The following is an 18021-nucleotide window of genomic DNA, read 5'->3' as shown; positions in this document are numbered from 1 at the left end:
AGGGAGAGGATGGACAGGCTTTCTCTTCTTGAAAGAATTATTGAGAAATATACATCTATATTCTTGTTTAACTTTTTTTCACCTATATTTTTTAAAAGGAAAAAAAAAATCTGTACATTTATTTATTTTTATGCAACTTTAAATGTGTAAATAAAAGAGAATTCATTGCTCTGGACATTATTTATTTTTGTTATGATAAGTCATAATTTCTACATGAAACAAATTCTTCTATACCTTTTTTCCCCCCCAACTATTTAAAACATACGTTAAACATATCAAAATCAACATTAACATTTAAATTTACAGTACATAAAATAAGAAAAATTATGTAGACTTTTATTCAGCTGAGTGGGAGACCCTGGTGTTGCTGCTGGACCGGGATGGGCTCCACAATAGAGACCCTGGTAAGGCTTCTGCTGGTGGGACATCATCTGGGATGCTCTCCAGAGTGTTTGACTGCATATTTTCACTATCCACTAAATTGTCTACCAACAGGTTTGCAGGGCTAACTCATGGAATAAATATTGAGATACTTTATTACACTAAAGTACTTTTAAAGGAGAACTCCGGTCAATTTTAACATTGAGCTCATTTTATTGTACATTTGGAGTGCTGTCAATACAGAGAACAACTACAAAAATCGGTGTTGCCTACACCGAGTTATTCTATTTTTAAAATTTGCACCCTGTTGACTTCAATGGGGCAAGTACTAAACCTGCTTTTAGCCTCTTAACATCCTTGATGTGTCATTACAAGTGCACAGAAAATGTGAGTGATTCCTTCTGAGTGAACACGAGTGAATCTGACTGCAGTAGATGTGAAAGATATGTATAAAAATGATGTTATTTAAGCCAGCGCAAATACCTGTTTACATCCTGTTTTTCGGGTGAAGTCCAAAGTAGTCGATTGCCGAGTTCACGCGCGTGATCATAGGTAACTAAACCTATGCGCGTTAACTCGGCAATCGACAAAATGTACAAAATAATGAGCTCAATGTTAAAATTGACCGGAGTTCTCCTTTAATAACCACTAATACCACATTGGCGAAAAACTACTAGTCATATATTTTAAACCTTAGTTAAGCAATTTTTTTATTATTATTATTTTCATTATCTTGAATACTCTAATGTACTTAAGGTATCAAGAGTAAAAGTAAAGGAATTCTGGAGGAAAAAAACCTTGTCAGGGTTTTTATGTTTTGCATCATGATGTTTTTCTATTACTGCATGTTGCATTTTACTTCTGAATATTTTCAAGGTTGATACATTTAAACTATATACTTTTGTGTAGTTTAATGTAAAACAATGCATCATATTGTAAAATAACAATTTTGTAGTGTGGCTGTCCCGTGTGTGAAAAATACTTTGAGTATTAACGAAGTATGTAGTTCCTTATATACCACCACTGGTTATTTTGAAAATTAAAGTAACAAAATGTAGGCTTATTGTCACAATATTAACAAATTGTTGATAACTACAGCTCCGTCCCATTTCAAAGGGCGCATCTGAAGCACTCGGACCGGTCTAGCCTACGGACGATTGTTCTTGTCGCCTAGCAACAGTGACTGACAGCTCCCGATGAAGAGCGGCAGTAACATTCGCACTGGGGTTAAAAACCTGTGTAAATATATTTACCATGGTCCATTTATGTGCATAATAAAAAGAATACACTAGCCTACAAAATCACATCAAGGTAAGATATAAATGAACATTTGAATCTTCAGCTAAGCCGAAAGTATGACCTGAAACATCCTAAATACCATGTCCTCCAGTAAAATATAAAACATAAAAATGACAATAGCAAGTTCTGGCTCCATAGCATATCAAATTAATTGTCAGGATGGCAGCATACTCTCGCACCGTTGCCAGGAGCGGTAATCGGGAACACCTGGCTGCGCAATTAGGAAATCCTATGGAGGCTACATGGTGCGTCCTTCGGAGGACGCATAGGCTGCATCCTTGAAGTCTTCAGTCCTTCGAAGGATGCAGCCTTCACATTGGGACACATCTGTTTTCTCAGGTAGGCTACCGCGGCACCGCCGGCGCCTACCGATAGCTGGGCCGGCCCTACCGTAACGGTACACGTCAGGGAGGATGGATGGGAGGAAGAGGCCAGGAGGTATGGAAGCTCTGTTTCGGCCACAGAATAAAACATTTTAAAAGATAATTGCTTTTTATCTCACAATTGCGAGTTTACATCTCGCAATTCTGACTTTATTTCTCAGAATTGCAAGATATAAAGTCAGAATTGCGTGAAATAAAGTTGCAATTGCGATGTTGGATATGTAAAAGTTACCAGGAACAGGCCAACATCACTGGGACGCCAGGTATCACCGTTGAGCCCTCCTGTGATGTGGTGGGTTCATCAATGAAACATAAAAAGAGGGAGCCCACCGGATGACTCCGATGACGTGCCTACTCTCCCATATTTGATGACAAACTGCCTCCCATAATTCCTATTCTGCAACATCAAAATATCTGCAAATGTCAAGATCAAGGATTCAAGGATGTAATTGGAACGTGCTCTCACATAAAGGAGATTTACATCTTGTCCTGTGTTTAAAAACGTTCAGTCTCATGATGTCCGTGGGACAAAGTATAGTCATAATGAGAAATGTTCTAATAATAATGAGATACTTTCTTGTAATAAGAATTTTATGTAGTAATGAGATACTTTCTTATAATTATAACACAGTATATCATAATAATGTAAAAAATGTAATAAGATAGCAAGCCACCACCAAGATGTCCTTTTGCTCATCATGGCTGTTAGGAAACTGACTTACACAGGAGAGACGTGTGCGGCTTCTCTCTGCTGTGGATCCTCTCATGTCTTTTCAAATCTGCTGACCGATTGAATCTCTTGTCACAGTGTGAACACTTGTAAGGTTTCTCTCCAGTGTGGATCCTCTCATGCGTTTTCAGATATGATGAGTTACTGAATGTCTTGTCACAGTGTGAACACTTGTAAGGTTTCTCTCCAGTGTGGATCCTCCCATGCATTTTCAGATATGATGAGTTACTGAATCTCTTGTCACAGTGTGAACACTTGTAAGGTTTTTCTCCAGTGTGGATCCCCTGGTGCTGTTTTAAATGTTCAGCTGTAATAAAAGACTTCCCACACTCAAAGCACACGTACTCTCTCACACCAGTGTGAATTTTCTCATGTTTATGTAAATTTGACCGCACTGAAAAACTCTTTCCACACACAGAACATGAATGCGGCTTCTCCTTCGTATGAACTGTCAGGTGTGTCTTCAGGTGTGATGCATAGAGAAATGTTTTGCTGCATTGATCACATGTGAACAGCTTCTCTCCTGTATGAACTCTCGTGTGAATCTGAAGTTTTTGTTTGTCTGAGAATCTCTTTCCACACTGATCACATGAAAACGGCTTCTCTCCTGTATGAACTCTCGTGTGAATTTCAAGATGTTGTTTGTTTAAGAATCTCTTTCCACACTGATCGCACATAAATGGCTTCTCTCCAGTGTGGATCCTCATGTGGATCTTGAAGTTAGTTTTTTGTGTGAAACTCTTCCCGCACTGATCACACGTGATCAGTCTCTCTCCGGTGTGAACACTCATGTGAAGCTTAAGATATTGTTTGTTTGAGAATCTCTTTTCACACTGATCACACATGAATGGTTTCTCTCCAGTGTGAATTCTCATGTGAAAATTAAGAGTGTGTTTATCTGAGTAACTCTTTTTGCATTGATCACATGCGTACGGCTTTTCTCCAGTGTGGATCCTCATGTGACGCTCAAGATTTCCTTTGGTTGTAAAACTCTTTCCACACTGATTGCATGCATATGACTTCTCTCCAATGTGGATCCTCATGTGAACATTGAGGGATGATGATTGTTTGAAACTCTTTCCACACTGATCACATGCGTGTGGCCTTTCGCCAGTGTGAACTCTCATGTGAATCTGAAGATTTTCTTTGAATCTGAATCTCTTTCCACACTGTTCACACTTAAACGGCTTCTCTCCAGTGTGGATCCTCATGTGGGTCTCAAGACTTTGTTTGGTTGATAAACTCTTTCCACACTGAGTGCAGGTGAAAGATTTATTGGCTCTTCTTTTCTTTAAAAGTGTCTTTCTAGTCCTTGAGCGACTCACATCTTCACTCTCCTCCACTTCACTCAGTTCTTCACTCTCCTCCTCCACTTCACTCAGTTCTTCACTCTCCTCCATCACTTCACTCAGTTCTTCACTCTCCTCCTTCACTTCACTCAGTTCTTCACTCTCCTCTTTCACTTCACTCAGTTCTTCACTCTCCTCCTTCACTTCACTCAGTTCTTCACTCTCCTCCATCACTTCACTCAGTTCTTCTCTCTCCTCCTTCACTTCACTCAGTTCTTCACTCTCCTCCTTCACTTCACTCAGTTCTTCACTCTCCTCCTCCACTTCACTCAGTTCTTCACTCTCCTCCTTCACTTCACTCAGTTCTTCACTCTCCTCCATCACTTCACTCAGTTCTTCTCTCTCCTCCTTCACTTCACTCAGTTCTTCTCTCTCCTCTTTCACTTCTCTCAGTTCTTCACTCTCCTCCTTCACTTCACTCAGTTCTTCACTCTCCTCCTTCACTTCACTCAGTTCTTCTCTCTCCTCTTTCACTTCACTCAGTTCTTCACTCTCCTCCATCACTTCACTCAGTTCTTCTCTCTCCTTCACTTCTCTCAGTTCTTCACTCTCCTCCTTCACTTCACTCAGTTCTTCACTCTCCTCCTTCACTTCACTCAGTTCTTCTCTCTCCTCTTTCACTTCTCTCAGTTCTTCACTCTCCTCCATCACTTCACTCAGTTCTTCACTCTCCATCAGGTCTGAAATCAGAGAAAAGGTTATTTCATTTTGAGCACAACAAAAATAATGCATGTGAAGTGAAAGAACATAAAAGAGCTCTGATGTAATAACAAAAAGTACTTTCCATAAATGAGGTACATTGATGATAATTATTTTAAAACATTATAGACACAAATCCCTTGTTTCTGTAGAAATAACTATTAAATATATTTGATAATTGACACAATCATCTAATGTAAAATGTAATTTATTTTACTTAAAACTATTTAATTATTACAGTCCAGTCACACTAGACTTAATTCCAATGACTCCCATTCATTCGCATGTGAACGTGGGAAACCAGAAACACAAGTTTCACTGCGTTCCAGTTCAAATTGGAACGCCAAATAATTATTAGTCATTTATATCATAGTTTAAATAGACATTTGATTATTAAATTGAACTCTTTACATTTTATTTTACTGCTTCATTTGGATTGTCACTTAGAGTTTCACCCCGGCCAATAATGCTGATCTCACGGTCACAAACTCATAAGTCTGATTATTAGTTGGAGGTTATGACCAGGCCCACACGGAATCCGCGCCCGCAGAAACCTCCGCAGATTTACGCAGTTTTCCCTGGATTGTAGTGTCCGTCATTGACAGGCTACAACCTGCGTGCGCACGCGATTGTGAGGGGGTAGTAGGCTGCGCTGATTGATGTTTACATTTTATGAGAGAGTGAAAGTTGAAAATATCTCAAATAAAACTGAACGCGGAGGAATTAAGGAAAAGAATTTGCAAACGATTTTTATGAATATGGCGGAGTTATGTTTTGTAAAGCCTGTCAACACTCCGTTTATTACCTGAGACGACAGACGGCACTGGAACATCTCAAATCCGCTCGCCACACGAATAGAAAGAGGAGTGCTCTTGGCAAGTTTATTTAAAGTTTTATTTTCTTTGTGTTGAAAAATAATAAAAAGTAATCATGATGAGAACAGTGCTGGGTGGTGTTTATTTGTGTTTATTGCTACCGCAATACCAGCGCAAAGCGGAAATAACTACTCTGCCTCACTGCCGATTATAATATCAAATCGCTAACGTTATATTGACTAGTGTCTGTGAATATTAAAGACTGCTATTAAAGTCTGATAGTTTTGCGAGTCTCTGTAAATGAGTGCCGCAGATTTGATTACACGACGTTCAGCATTTCATCATCAGATACACTCAAAAACCCGTCAAAATAAAAGTTTGGTTTAACTTGATGAATATTAATGATCACAGAAATAGTTTTACTATTGTACTTTTGTACAATCGAACGTAGTTCTCAAAGTAATATTGATAGGCTAATAGTACTATATTTATTATAAACGTTTTAAAGGAGAACTCCGGTCAATTTTAACATTGAGCTCATTTTATTGTACATTTGGAGTGCTGTCAATACAGAGAACAACTACAAAAATCGGTGTTGCCTACACTGAGTTATTCTATTTTTAAAATTTGCACCCTGTTGACTTCAATGGGGCAAGTACTAAACCTGCTTTTAGGCTCTTAACATCCTTGATGTGTCATTACAAGTGCACAGAAAATGTGAGTGATTCCTTCTGAGTGAACACGAGTGAATCTGACTGCAGTAGATGTGAAAGAAATGTATAAAAATGATGTTATTTAAGCCAGCGCAAATACCTGTTTACATCCTGTTTTTCGGGTGAAGTCCAAAGTAGTCGATTGCAGAGTTCACACGCATAGGTTTAATACCTTTGATCACGCGCGTGAACTCGGCAATCGACTACTTTGGACTTCAACCGAAAAACAGGATGTAAACAAAGGTATTTGCGCTGGCTTAAATAACATCATTTTTATACATATCTTTCACATCTACTGCAGTCAGATTCACTCGTGTTCACTCAGAAGGAATCACTCACATTTTCTGTGCACTTGTGGATGTTAAGAGCCACAAGTGCACCAAGGATGTTAAGAGCCTAAAAGCAGGTTTAGTACTTACCCCATTGAAGTCAACAGGGTGCAAATTTTAAAAATAGAATAACTCGGTGTAGGCAACACCGATTTTTGTCGTTGTTCTCTGTATTGACAGCACTCCAAATGTACAAAAAAATGAGCTCAATGTTAAAATTGACCGGAGTTCTCCTTTAAGTAAAATCAAACCATTTCACATTATTTTATTTAACCAGTAAACAGTAAGACAGTAAGAGACTTCTTTTAAAAGCATTTCAAATCGTACCGACCCCAAACCTTTGAACGGTATACACACACACACACACACAGTGCTTAGCATAAGTGAACACACCCATTCTAAAGTTGACTTAAAAGAGGAATACAAAATCATCTTTTGGAAATCTTAATGCCTTAATCAATAAAATGAGGAAAGCAATCAGCATCATCTTAATAAAATGTGAATGAATAATGTATCGTAAATAAATAAATGTTCTACGGATACTATGCATGCTTATAAAGTTCCCTTGGCTTTGGAATTAAAATAGCCCCCTAAAATAACAAAATACTTTTTTACCCCCCAGCATCATTCAGAACACAGACATTGGCCTCCTGTATATCTAAGACTCCATCTACAGCTGAAAGAAAGGAGTTCATTTATGATTTCATAAAGACCTTCATTGAAGCTGACATCCCTCTGGAAAAAAAACAAAAATGTTTCCTAATTTTTACAGAAGAACTGCAAACAGGGAGGGTCGATTCCAGCTCCATCTCACCTACGCTCTGATTATCTTCCACACTTATCTCTTCAGTATTTGGAGGACATCAAGCAGGCTGTACATGGAAGTCCTGTTTATGTAATTGCAGATGAAACAACAGATGCTTGCGGACGTTGTGCTCTTGCTATTCTCCTCCAGCCAGTGGGCAAGCCACCTGTTGCAGCAGATCTCATTTTTTTGGACTGGGTTAATTTCAGCACCGTATCCCAGGCTGTCATCTCCTGTCTTAACTCCAACATCATTGAGTTTAATGATGTATGGGCTTTTGTCACAGATTCTGCAAGTTATATGAAAAAAGCATACAACACGATTCTTTATCTTTCCCAATGCCTTAAGTCACCAGTCTTGCACATCTTCTGCAGTTAGTTTTAGCAGTGTTTCCAGAGACATTTGAAGAACTGAACCGGATGTGTGGTTTGGTAAAGCGTGTTTTCTGCCGTCGTCTTGAATTGAGGACCTTCATGATCCAGCAGGGTCTGTCTCCCCTCTCATGCCAGTGTTTGCTGACCAGACAAGATGATAAAAGCTGTGCAATATCTGGCAGAAAACATTGATATTTTGCATGGCTTCATCCAAACGCTGCCACTGTCCTCTAAAGCTGTGCGGGATCTTAGAGTTCTGTTAGAGAAGAACGGAAAACTCATGAAAATCCAGGCCACCTTCATTAGCCGCTTTCCGACCGGAGGAACCTTTTCACAGTTCCTAGAACTATTGGCTAAAGTACCCAGATGTTCCTGCGGTGCGAACACGCTGACTAGGAACGATTTTAGTTCTAGGAACTCCATTTGTAGGAACTAATTTAGGTCCTACTTCAGAGTAGGGTCTAAACCAGCACTATAGGAACTATCCGTGACGTTAGTGTACGCTGATGACCGAACGCAGGCGGAACACCAGCACCCGCCATTTATAAAACAGCTAGAATGTAAACACACAGATTACAGCCTATATATTTACTCCATAAACTAACTATACAAACATGGAAAACAGTGATAGATGGGTCTCTAAACCTTTATGCTGAAGAGAAAATCCAACGCAACTTTGAGGGGACCAAGTCAAACATGATTATGTATTTCTGCTCAGCTAGCAACACAGGACATCAACCACACGGCATAGGCTAATATGCCTAAATGCTAGGTAATAAAAACATAGCATTTCATTAAGGTCTTTATACACCACTGAAAACATAGTTATGGATCTTATATTGCATTTCACATAGACATAGAAGTCTTAGGGGATAAAAGTCATTGGACTGCGCATGCGTCGCGACTGAGTGCGTTGTTGTGTTTGGAGCTCCTTCGAATTAATTCATAAACCTTGATTTTCTTCTTTACACTCTTTTACAAACAAACATTTTTAATTTTTATAGCGTGTGACTGTGAACATATCTGGAATACTATTCTCTTTAAAAAACAATCGGATCGCTTTGATATCACTACTTATATCCAACCTTCCGAACTTCCACAACTAGCCTTAGCCCGCTAGCATTGCACGCGTGGCCGCGCCTATCTACACCCGTATCACTGAAAGCTATAATTCGCCATTGTAGCACATCTGCTATAATGGCGAATATAACGGATGTGTGTCTAACGTTACCTTTGAGTGCAGGTGAGGACACCCTCGAGCTACATGCTGTGCAGTTAGAGCTTGAGTCGGTGGAGAGACAGATCCGCGACCTACAAGAGAGGCAGGCCGAGCTGCGAGATCGGCAATCCGCGCTTGAAACATCACGCACCGATGTTCACAAGTCAGTGGTTAGTAACCTTTTGACTCCGACCTCGTCTACTCCGTGTGTTTCTCTGCACAGGACCCGAGCAGCCAGGACGCGATCATCCCTGGTTTCGTTCACTCCGGCACCGACACAACACCATAGACCCTGGGTTATTCCACAGCGGAAGACGCGAGCCAGGACCAGAGCTAGGACCTCTCCGCCCCTCCCGGCCTTCGAGATCTCCACCCGGAACCGCTTCTCCCCTCTACGCGAGATGGAACGCAACGCTGTGATCATCGGCAGTTCCATCATCCAGCATGTCCACGCTACCTCAGGTAGAGGTAAGGTGCGCACTCACTGCTTTCCTGGTGCTCGTGTTCTTGATGTCGCTGCGCAGGTCCCCGAGATCCTGAACAGTGACAAGCGCGTCGGAGCTGTCGTGCTGGACGCGGGAACGAACGACATCAGGTTGCGGCAGACGGAGGTTTTGAAGAAGGACTACAGGAGCCTGATCGAGACGGTACGCAGCACATCGCCTGAAACAACGATCATTGTGTCTGGACCGCTTCCCACGTACCGACTAGGACAAGAAAGGTTCAGTAGATTATTTGCTCTAAATGAATGGTTAATGTCATGGTGTAATGAACAGAGACTTCTCTTTGTAAATAATTGGAATCTGTTCTGGGAGCGACCTAGGCTCTTCCGTGCTGATGGCCTTCACCCCAGCAGAATCGGATCGGCTCTTCTGTCGGACAACCATCTCCAAGACGTTACACACCATATGACTAGTAAGTCAAAGTCCAAATCACACTCTTTGCTGTCCAAACTTAATTGATATAAGTACCAATGTAGAACATTATATTGAAACTGTGTCTATTCCTCGTTTAGTGAGGTCAAACTTTAAATCTACTGTAGGATCCAGGAAAAATCTAATTGTGATTAAACCAGAAAATCTCAATATTAGTGAACAAAAACAATTTATAAAGCTAGGTCTTCTTAACATAAGATCGCTCACACCTAAGGCGGTTATTGTAAATGAAATGGTCACAGATAATAGCTTCGATGTACTTTGCCTTACTGAAACCTGGCTTAAACCTAATGATTATTTTGGTCTTAATGAGTCTACTCCTCCAGGATATTGTTATAAGCACGAGCCCCGTCTGATTGGTCGTAGCGGCGGTGTTGCAACAATCTATAGAGATATTCTTAATGTTACTCAGAAAACAGGTCACAGGTTTAATTCGTTTGAAGTAATTGTGCTAAATGTTACTCTCTTAGATGTAAGAAAGAAATCCCTATTATCTATAGCCTTGGCTACCGTATATAGACCGCCTGGGCCTTACGCTGATTTCCTAAAAGAGTTTGCAGATTTTCTTTCAGATCTATTGGTCAATGTCGATAAAGCATTAATTGTTGGAGATTTTAACATACACGTCGATAACACAAATGATGCGTTAGGGGCTGCGTTTACAGTTTTATTAAACTCATTTGGGGTCAAGCAAAACGTCACTGGTCCCACTCATCGGCTTAATCATACGCTGGATTTAATTATATCACATGGAACCAATCCAACCGATATAGATATTATACCACAAAGTGATGAAGTCACTGATCATTACATGGTCACTTGCATACTACGTACTGCTGAAATTTGTCACGTTGCGCCGCGTTATCGACCAGGCAGAACAATCCTTCCAACCACTATAGATAGATTCTCAAATAGCTTACCTGATCTAACTCAGCTGATTAGTGAACCCAAACAAACAGATGAACTAGAGGAAATGACTAGCACTATGAGCAACATTTTCTCTAGTACATTAAACATTGTTGCACCAATTAGATTAAGAAAGGTTAGAGAGAAAACTAAAGCACCATGGTATAACAATACTATGCATGTTATCAAGAGAGAAACTCGTAATTTAGAGCGTAAATGGAAACAAACTAATTTAGAGGTCTTTAGAATCGCGTGGAAAGACGTTATAAATATGTATGTCACGTTATAAAAAGGCACTAAAAGCGGCCAGGGCTGAGCATCTCTGCAAACTAATAGAAAATAACCAAAATAATCCAAGGTTTTTATTTAACTAACAGACTAACAAATAAACAGACGTCACCTGAGCAAAATATTCCGTTACAGTTTAGTAGTAATGATTTCAGGAATTTCTTCACTGAGAAAATAGAAAGCATCAGAAACACAATTGTAAATGTACAATCTTTAATGGTGTCTTATGATTCAGCCTCAATTATCGCTCCTCAAGAAAAACTACAGCGCTTTACAACTATAGGACAGGAAGAGCTAAATAAACTTATCATTGCATCTAAACCAACAACATGTTTATTAGATCCAATACCAACTAAACTACTAAAAGAAGTGTTACCTTTAGTGGAAGAACCTCTTCTAAATATTATTAACTCGTCTTTATCTTTAGGTCATGTTCCAAGAACATTTAAACTGGCAGTTATAAAACCGCTTATTAAGAAACCACAATTAGATCATAATAATCTAGCAAATTACAGACCCATTTCAAATATACCTTTTATGTCTAAAATACAAGAAAAAGTTGTGTCCGCTCAATTGTGCTCTTTCTTTCAAGAAAATGACATCTATGAAAAGTTTCAGTCAGCATTCAGACCGCATCATAGCACAGAAACTGCGCTCGTTAAAATTACAAATGATTTACTTTTAGCTTCTGACCAAGGCTGTATCTCAATACTAGTTTTACTCGATCTTAGTGCTGCGTTCGACACTATAGATCACACAATACTCTTAGATCGACTACAAAACTACACTGGTGTTCATGGACAGGCATTAAGCTGGTTTAGATCATACTTATCTGACCGCTACCATTTTGTATATTTAAATGGAGAAAAATCTATCATAACTCCAGTAAACTATGGAGTGCCGCAGGGATCTGTGTTAGGCCCTCTGTTATTCTCAATATATATGCTGCCACTTGGAAATATTATAAGGAAACATGTAGGGCTGGACCCGAATATTCGCATATTCGTTCGGTGGGTTGGTATTCGATTTGATAATTTGACATTCAAATATTCTTTTTTTTTTTTTTTTTTTTTTTCACACCTGGGATCCCCCGCGAAATGGTTCTCATTCGCGCTTGAATAAGGCCGGCGACACACTGGCTGCGTGGTGTGAGCGTCTCAGCTGAGTGGCGTGTCCTTTTTTGGCTCCCATGTTAACAGGTTGGAGTTTGCACACTGCCTGCGTGAGACACTCAGGTGCGGCTCGAGCCACGCGGAAAACGCGTGCATGCTAGAAATAGAACCGACGCCTGTTCCAGCAACAGGACTGTTCTCCAGCTAGAACGCAGAACAGCGGAGTTTGTATGGACCGAAGTGCATGCCTGAGCTTGTGTTTTGGGTTAAGCTGCGTTGATTTGACATTGTGGAAAATAATTTAACTTAATTTCATTTTTCTTTATTTAAATTTCATTTTTTCTTTATTTAAATTTCGTTTTTCTTTATTTAAATCTACCCTTTATTGTGTCAGTAATTTGTTAGTCAGAAAAATATTAGACCACCTTAAGTATTGCTTAAAGGAGTCATAACCTAGTCTTAATTTGGATACCTACTGCTGTATTATAGTCTTTCATGCACTTCTAAAAAATAAAAGTGGAAAAAAAAATAAAAACAGAGCTCCTAAAACCTTTATTTCTGAAGGCTTTATTGTCTCGCGAGATCTGATGCGATGTTTTGGCTGCCGTGGACGTAGAGTCCATTCCCCGTGTTTACCTTGAATCTAACGTTACATACAATAGCCGCATTAGTAGTTAGCTGCTGTTTGTTACACACAGTAGAGCAATAAAAACAGTCTTACCGTTTCAATTTCAGACAAGTCCCGGATGGTTGGAATGGCACCTTTTTTCAAACGGAGCTTCGTGGCCAACTTCGCCTGATATTGGCCCAAATTTGTGAATGATTCCGGCGTAAAATGTTTAGCGCAGACACCGAACAATAAGCCAGTTGAAAGTGTTGCTGGGACAGCGTCATTAAAAATGAATTTTATCCACTGGTCCCTGACAGTTTGGTCCGTTTTTGGTATAGAAAACACATTCGCATGTTGTTTCTGGCAGTCAACCACAGAGCAACTCACGTGTGCACTCGGTTTCTCCATCTTTCGCGACTGAACTGAATATGAGGGGGAGAGGGGAAGGGCGGGCTTTCTGCTGCGGTGTCCATATATGGTATATCCTGCCCCGTCTTGACGTCAAGACGGGGCTGAAATCAAAATCTCGTTTTTTAGTGCGCGTGCACGTGGGCTATTTTACAAATCCTGAGGTAAACAAACGCTTCACTTTTAAATATCGGCTTCCCGGCCAGTGTATAATCATTATGCAATCATAACATACATTGATTCTCGTGGAAAAGTGAAATTTGCAGGTTATGACTCCTTTAAGTTAACAGACCTGTGTGTGTGCGTTTTATATCACTAGTGCAGTGTCCGTTCTCGGAGTATATAAGCCCTGCCCGCGTGAGGTGCGCCGCTTCCCGCTCGCGCTGTTCTGTAGTTTACTGTTTATTAATTCTGAACGTGTCACGTCTCGTGTCCATCTATATTGCACCAAATGCGACACTGCACTCTCGTGAAGTCGATTTGATGAACAGTTCTCGAAATAATCAAAATTCAAACGGACATACAGACACAGAGGTTCCTGCCTTTATTAGAGAGAAGAATATGTTCAGCACCCTCTCTCCGAAGCTTCGATTATTCGCTGTTCATTACTACCGAAGCTTCGAAGCTCAAAAAATGGTATTCGGACCAGCCCTAGAAACATGGAATTAGTTTACATTGTTATGCTGATGACACTCAAATCTAAAATTTCATCACGGCCAGATGAAAACGCTAAATTATCCAAATTGACAGAGTGTGTTAAAGATATAAAAGATTGGATGACGTGTAATTTTCTTTTATTAAATCCAGACAAGACAGAGGTACTAATCATCGGTTTAAAAAACCGCCCACAAAACCTCTCACACCACAACTTTAACATAGTAGGATGTCCTGTTACTTTATCCTCTACAGTAAAAGACCTGGGTGTTATACTAGACTGCAACCTGTCTTTTGAAAATCATATTTCATATGTTACAAGAACAGCCTTTTTCCACCTTAGAAACATTGCTAAGCTACGTAACATGCTATCTGTTTCTGATGCAGAAAAGTTAGTTCATGCATTCATGACCTCGAGACTAGATTACTGTAATGCTTTATTAGCCGGTTGTCCTGCATCCTCAATAAACAAGCTACAGTTAGTCCAAAATGCCGCCGCTAGAGTTCTTACTAGATCAAGAAAATATGATCATATAACACCAATGTTAACATCACTACATTGGTTACCTATAAAGTTCCGTATTAATTACAAGGTATTGCTACTGACTTATAAAGCCCTAAACGGCTTAGCTCCAGTCTATTTAACCAATCTTCTATCGCCCTATAATCCATCACGCTCTTTAAGATCACTAAATTCAAGGTCCACCAAAGGAGGGAGAGCATTTTCACATTTAGCTCCGAAACTCTGGAATAGCCTTCCTGATACTGTTCGTTGCTCAGACTCGCTCTCCCAGTTTAAAACTAGATTAAAGACGCATCTCTTCAGCCAGGCATATAATAATCATATAATACTTGTAATCTTACAGTTAAATCCGGTCTCTACTTCATAAACGCCAGAGGAGAACTGGCCCCCGACTGAGCCTGGGTTCTCCCAAGGTTTTTTTTTCTCCATTAGGTCACCTGATGGAGTTTTTCGGTTCCTTGCCACTGTTGCCTTTGGCTTGCTCAGTTGGGGATACTTAATTTAATTAATCAATCAACAATACTATTGATCAGCATTGCCAAACGTGGACGTTTTCCACTAGAAACAAACATTGATGTATTATTTTAATTTAATACTGTGAAGCTGCTTTGATACAATCTGTATTGTGAAAAACACTATATAAATAAACTTGACTTGACTTGACTTAATACAACTTAAATCAGATATTGCTTAAGTTACGCTTACAACCCTGTCAGCCATTCTGGAAATTTAATTTACTTGATACAGTTTACTGTTTATTGCTTAAAGAAAATAATAAAAAAAGTGTAAACTATATTAAGAAATGTCCAACATTTCTGTAACATGGCTGCAAAAACTTGCAAATCAGATATAAAACAGAGCTAAAATTATATTTGGTTTGATGTTGACAATTAATACGGCAGGTGAAGCTGGTTTCAATGAATGAAGAATAAAGACCAACCTCAGCAATTATTGGAGAATTACTGTGGGAGGAGCTTCACTGATCACGTGACTGAAGTAGGAGGGGCTTCACTGATTATGTAATTGCTGTGGGAGGAGCTGATCTGCCAAAATCAAAAAAATATCAGTTACTGAGTTTGTTTTAATAGGGTCAAAGACCAGATATTTAATTTTAGTGTCTGATTGATATTAAATTTACAAAAGTGATTTTGTATACATAGAAAACAGTAAATGCAAGTGTAATGTATACAATGTAATGTATATGTAATGTATATGTTCAAATAACTTTTGTGGAGACAAAATGTCAGAATTTAGTATAAATAATTTTGGATCATCATTCAGTGTAACATCTGTATGTAAAAATATAACAGCATAATTATTCTGACTATTTTCTGAAGAGATCAGACTAAATGTCATTATTTTTTAAATGATTAAAAGCTTCTTGCTGACAAATAAGTGGTTTGAATAATATTGGGATAAGATAGTGGAAGAATGATAAGTATAAAGACTTAAAATGAAAATGAACGAGTATTTTGGGGCTTCACTATGATCCTAAAATACAGTGTTTGAATATGTCATCAAATGATTCTCGTTCTAAATATGACTGAAAACAAAAATTATAAAAAAAAATATATATATTTATAGAGAGAGAGAGCGAGAGAGAGCATTTATATCTGTCTGTCTATCATACAGCAAATTTTATTTCTAATTCTAACATTATTCTGTTTATTCGTTAAAATAATGGCAGATATCTAGAAAAGTAGCAAAGAACTGTAATTAAAAAACAAACATCTAAAAGCCAACAATTACCCTCAGTCTGCTGACACCAATGCAATGAGCTTTAAGTGTCAATTTACAGGAGATCTGAAGACATCAGCATAATAAATGAGGTGAAAACAGGAACTATTGTCATGAAATAAAGAGTGTTTTCAGCAGATCTGTTAATATTGATGAGCCTCAGACTATCAACACGCATTCAACAAGCCATTCAGGATCATCAGCAGATCATCTCACTTTATTCTGAGTGTTTGCTGTTAGAAACACATTATTTGAGTCAGGATACATTATAAAAGACTGTTAAACTGCTATATTTAAGGGTTTTATGATAAATATATTCATTACAATAAAGTAATTATATCATTAAAATCTGCAGAAACTGAAAACGACCATACAACTTATGTACAATTATGTACTTATACAATATTTTTTATGTATTCAACTGTAGAAATGTACAAAATTTACAATCACTAAATATGAAATTGGAAAATTACAGACTGACAATAACGCAAGGATAATTAAACTAAGAAAATATACATCTTAATATCAAATAACCTTCTCAAATGTATCACACAATAAATGTAACACTGTGTACTTACAGACATTGCGTCTAACAGATGAAAAGAAAGGTAATGTTTAGAGATGTCACACAGCTACCACATTTTGCTGAACTATTGCAGTGCTACTAGTACTTCCTGCTTGCTGAACAAAGAGGTTGTCAGTGACTGCTTTTCAAAATTAAAGTCCTCACTAGAATACACATTTACACAATGATAAATCCACTGAAAAATCTAAATAAATTCAGTCCTGCACATGGTATTTTATCTAAAGTTTATTTTCTCATTCTGCTGCACTTTACTTCACTGTATATTGCAAAATTACTGTAAACATCAATGGCACCTTACATATGACTTATTTTAATCATTCCTCTGTGATAGTTCTTTTTGTGTATTATATATTATGAAACATTAATGCCAATAAAGTAGTTTGAAGTTTAACTGACAGTACATTGCCACAACCTATCTTTCAAAACAAAGTAATTGTGTAATTATAATTATAAAAGAGATATATACACATACAGATTATTTTTTGGCAGCCATTTTGTTTTTATTGTTTATGCCAAAACAGTGATGTTTACAACTTGTTATACGGCAGAAATGGATTCAGCACCTAAAAATCATATAGAAACAACACTTGAAGTACTTTTCCTCAAAAATGCCTACTGCATCTTATCCAGGGCTATTTATCTATTTTGGGACCTGACTACTTTTATTAAATACATTTTGCAACCTCCTATTTTCAGAGAGAACAGCTCTGAGTCTTCTCCTATAATCAGGGGCGGATCTAGACAAATATTTATGGGGTGGCGAGAGGGGGGCAGGAATTTTTGAGGGGTGGCAACATATGGCAGAAGTATATATACTGAATTTAAATCACAGTTAAATTGGCCATAACTTTTAATTCGTTGCTGCCAATAGGGATGGGTATCGTTAAGGTTTTAACGGTATTACTACTGTTACTACTCTTGAAGGGGTTGTAATCACACATTACATTTATCCACTTTTCGTGTTTTGCTATTACCTCTGAAGGCCAGTATTCCTATTTTTATGTGAAGTCTCCGGGTCGGATTTTCTGCGAAATCCACCGGATGTGACGTGCATGCGCGCTCCCGAGCCTACAGTCTATTGCAACTGCACTGCAGCTAACGACGGAGTCTGATAACACCAAAAAACGACCTGCCTCCAGCACAACACAGACTCCAACACAAACTCC

The 18021-nt window shown here is 38.6% G+C and overlaps 2 protein-coding genes across 6 annotated transcripts in view; both read right to left on the bottom strand.

Annotated features, from left to right (window-relative positions):
* Positions 1 to 18021, bottom strand: part of LOC311287787 (uncharacterized protein) — a 449286-nt gene that overhangs the window by 80569 nt on the left and 350696 nt on the right. The window lies entirely within an intron of this gene.
* On the bottom strand, positions 174 to 16950 carry LOC311287773 (uncharacterized protein). Of its 4 annotated transcripts, none has more exons than XM_084404801.1 (3): positions 16848 to 16950; positions 15473 to 15575; positions 174 to 4822 (listed from the first exon to the last, which is right to left on the bottom strand). In XM_084404801.1, the coding sequence occupies exon 3, from the start codon at positions 4815 to 4817 to the stop codon at positions 2769 to 2771; it is 2049 nt and encodes a 682-aa protein (XP_084260927.1). In that variant the 5' UTR covers positions 4818 to 4822; positions 15473 to 15575; positions 16848 to 16950; the 3' UTR covers positions 174 to 2768. The 4 variants fall into 4 exon arrangements, with proteins under 4 accessions (XP_084260927.1, XP_084260928.1, XP_084260929.1 ...); XM_084404802.1 differs by having other exon boundaries at positions 15473 to 15570; positions 16848 to 16929; XM_084404803.1 differs by lacking the exon at positions 15473 to 15575.

The sequence above is a fragment of the Rutilus rutilus genome, assembly GCF_951802725.1.
Source record: "Rutilus rutilus genome assembly, chromosome: 1".
Classification (NCBI taxonomy): Eukaryota; Metazoa; Chordata; class Actinopteri; order Cypriniformes; family Leuciscidae; genus Rutilus; species Rutilus rutilus.
Note: the sequence above shows the minus strand (reverse complement) of the source record. Positions and strands in the feature narration are given on the sequence as shown.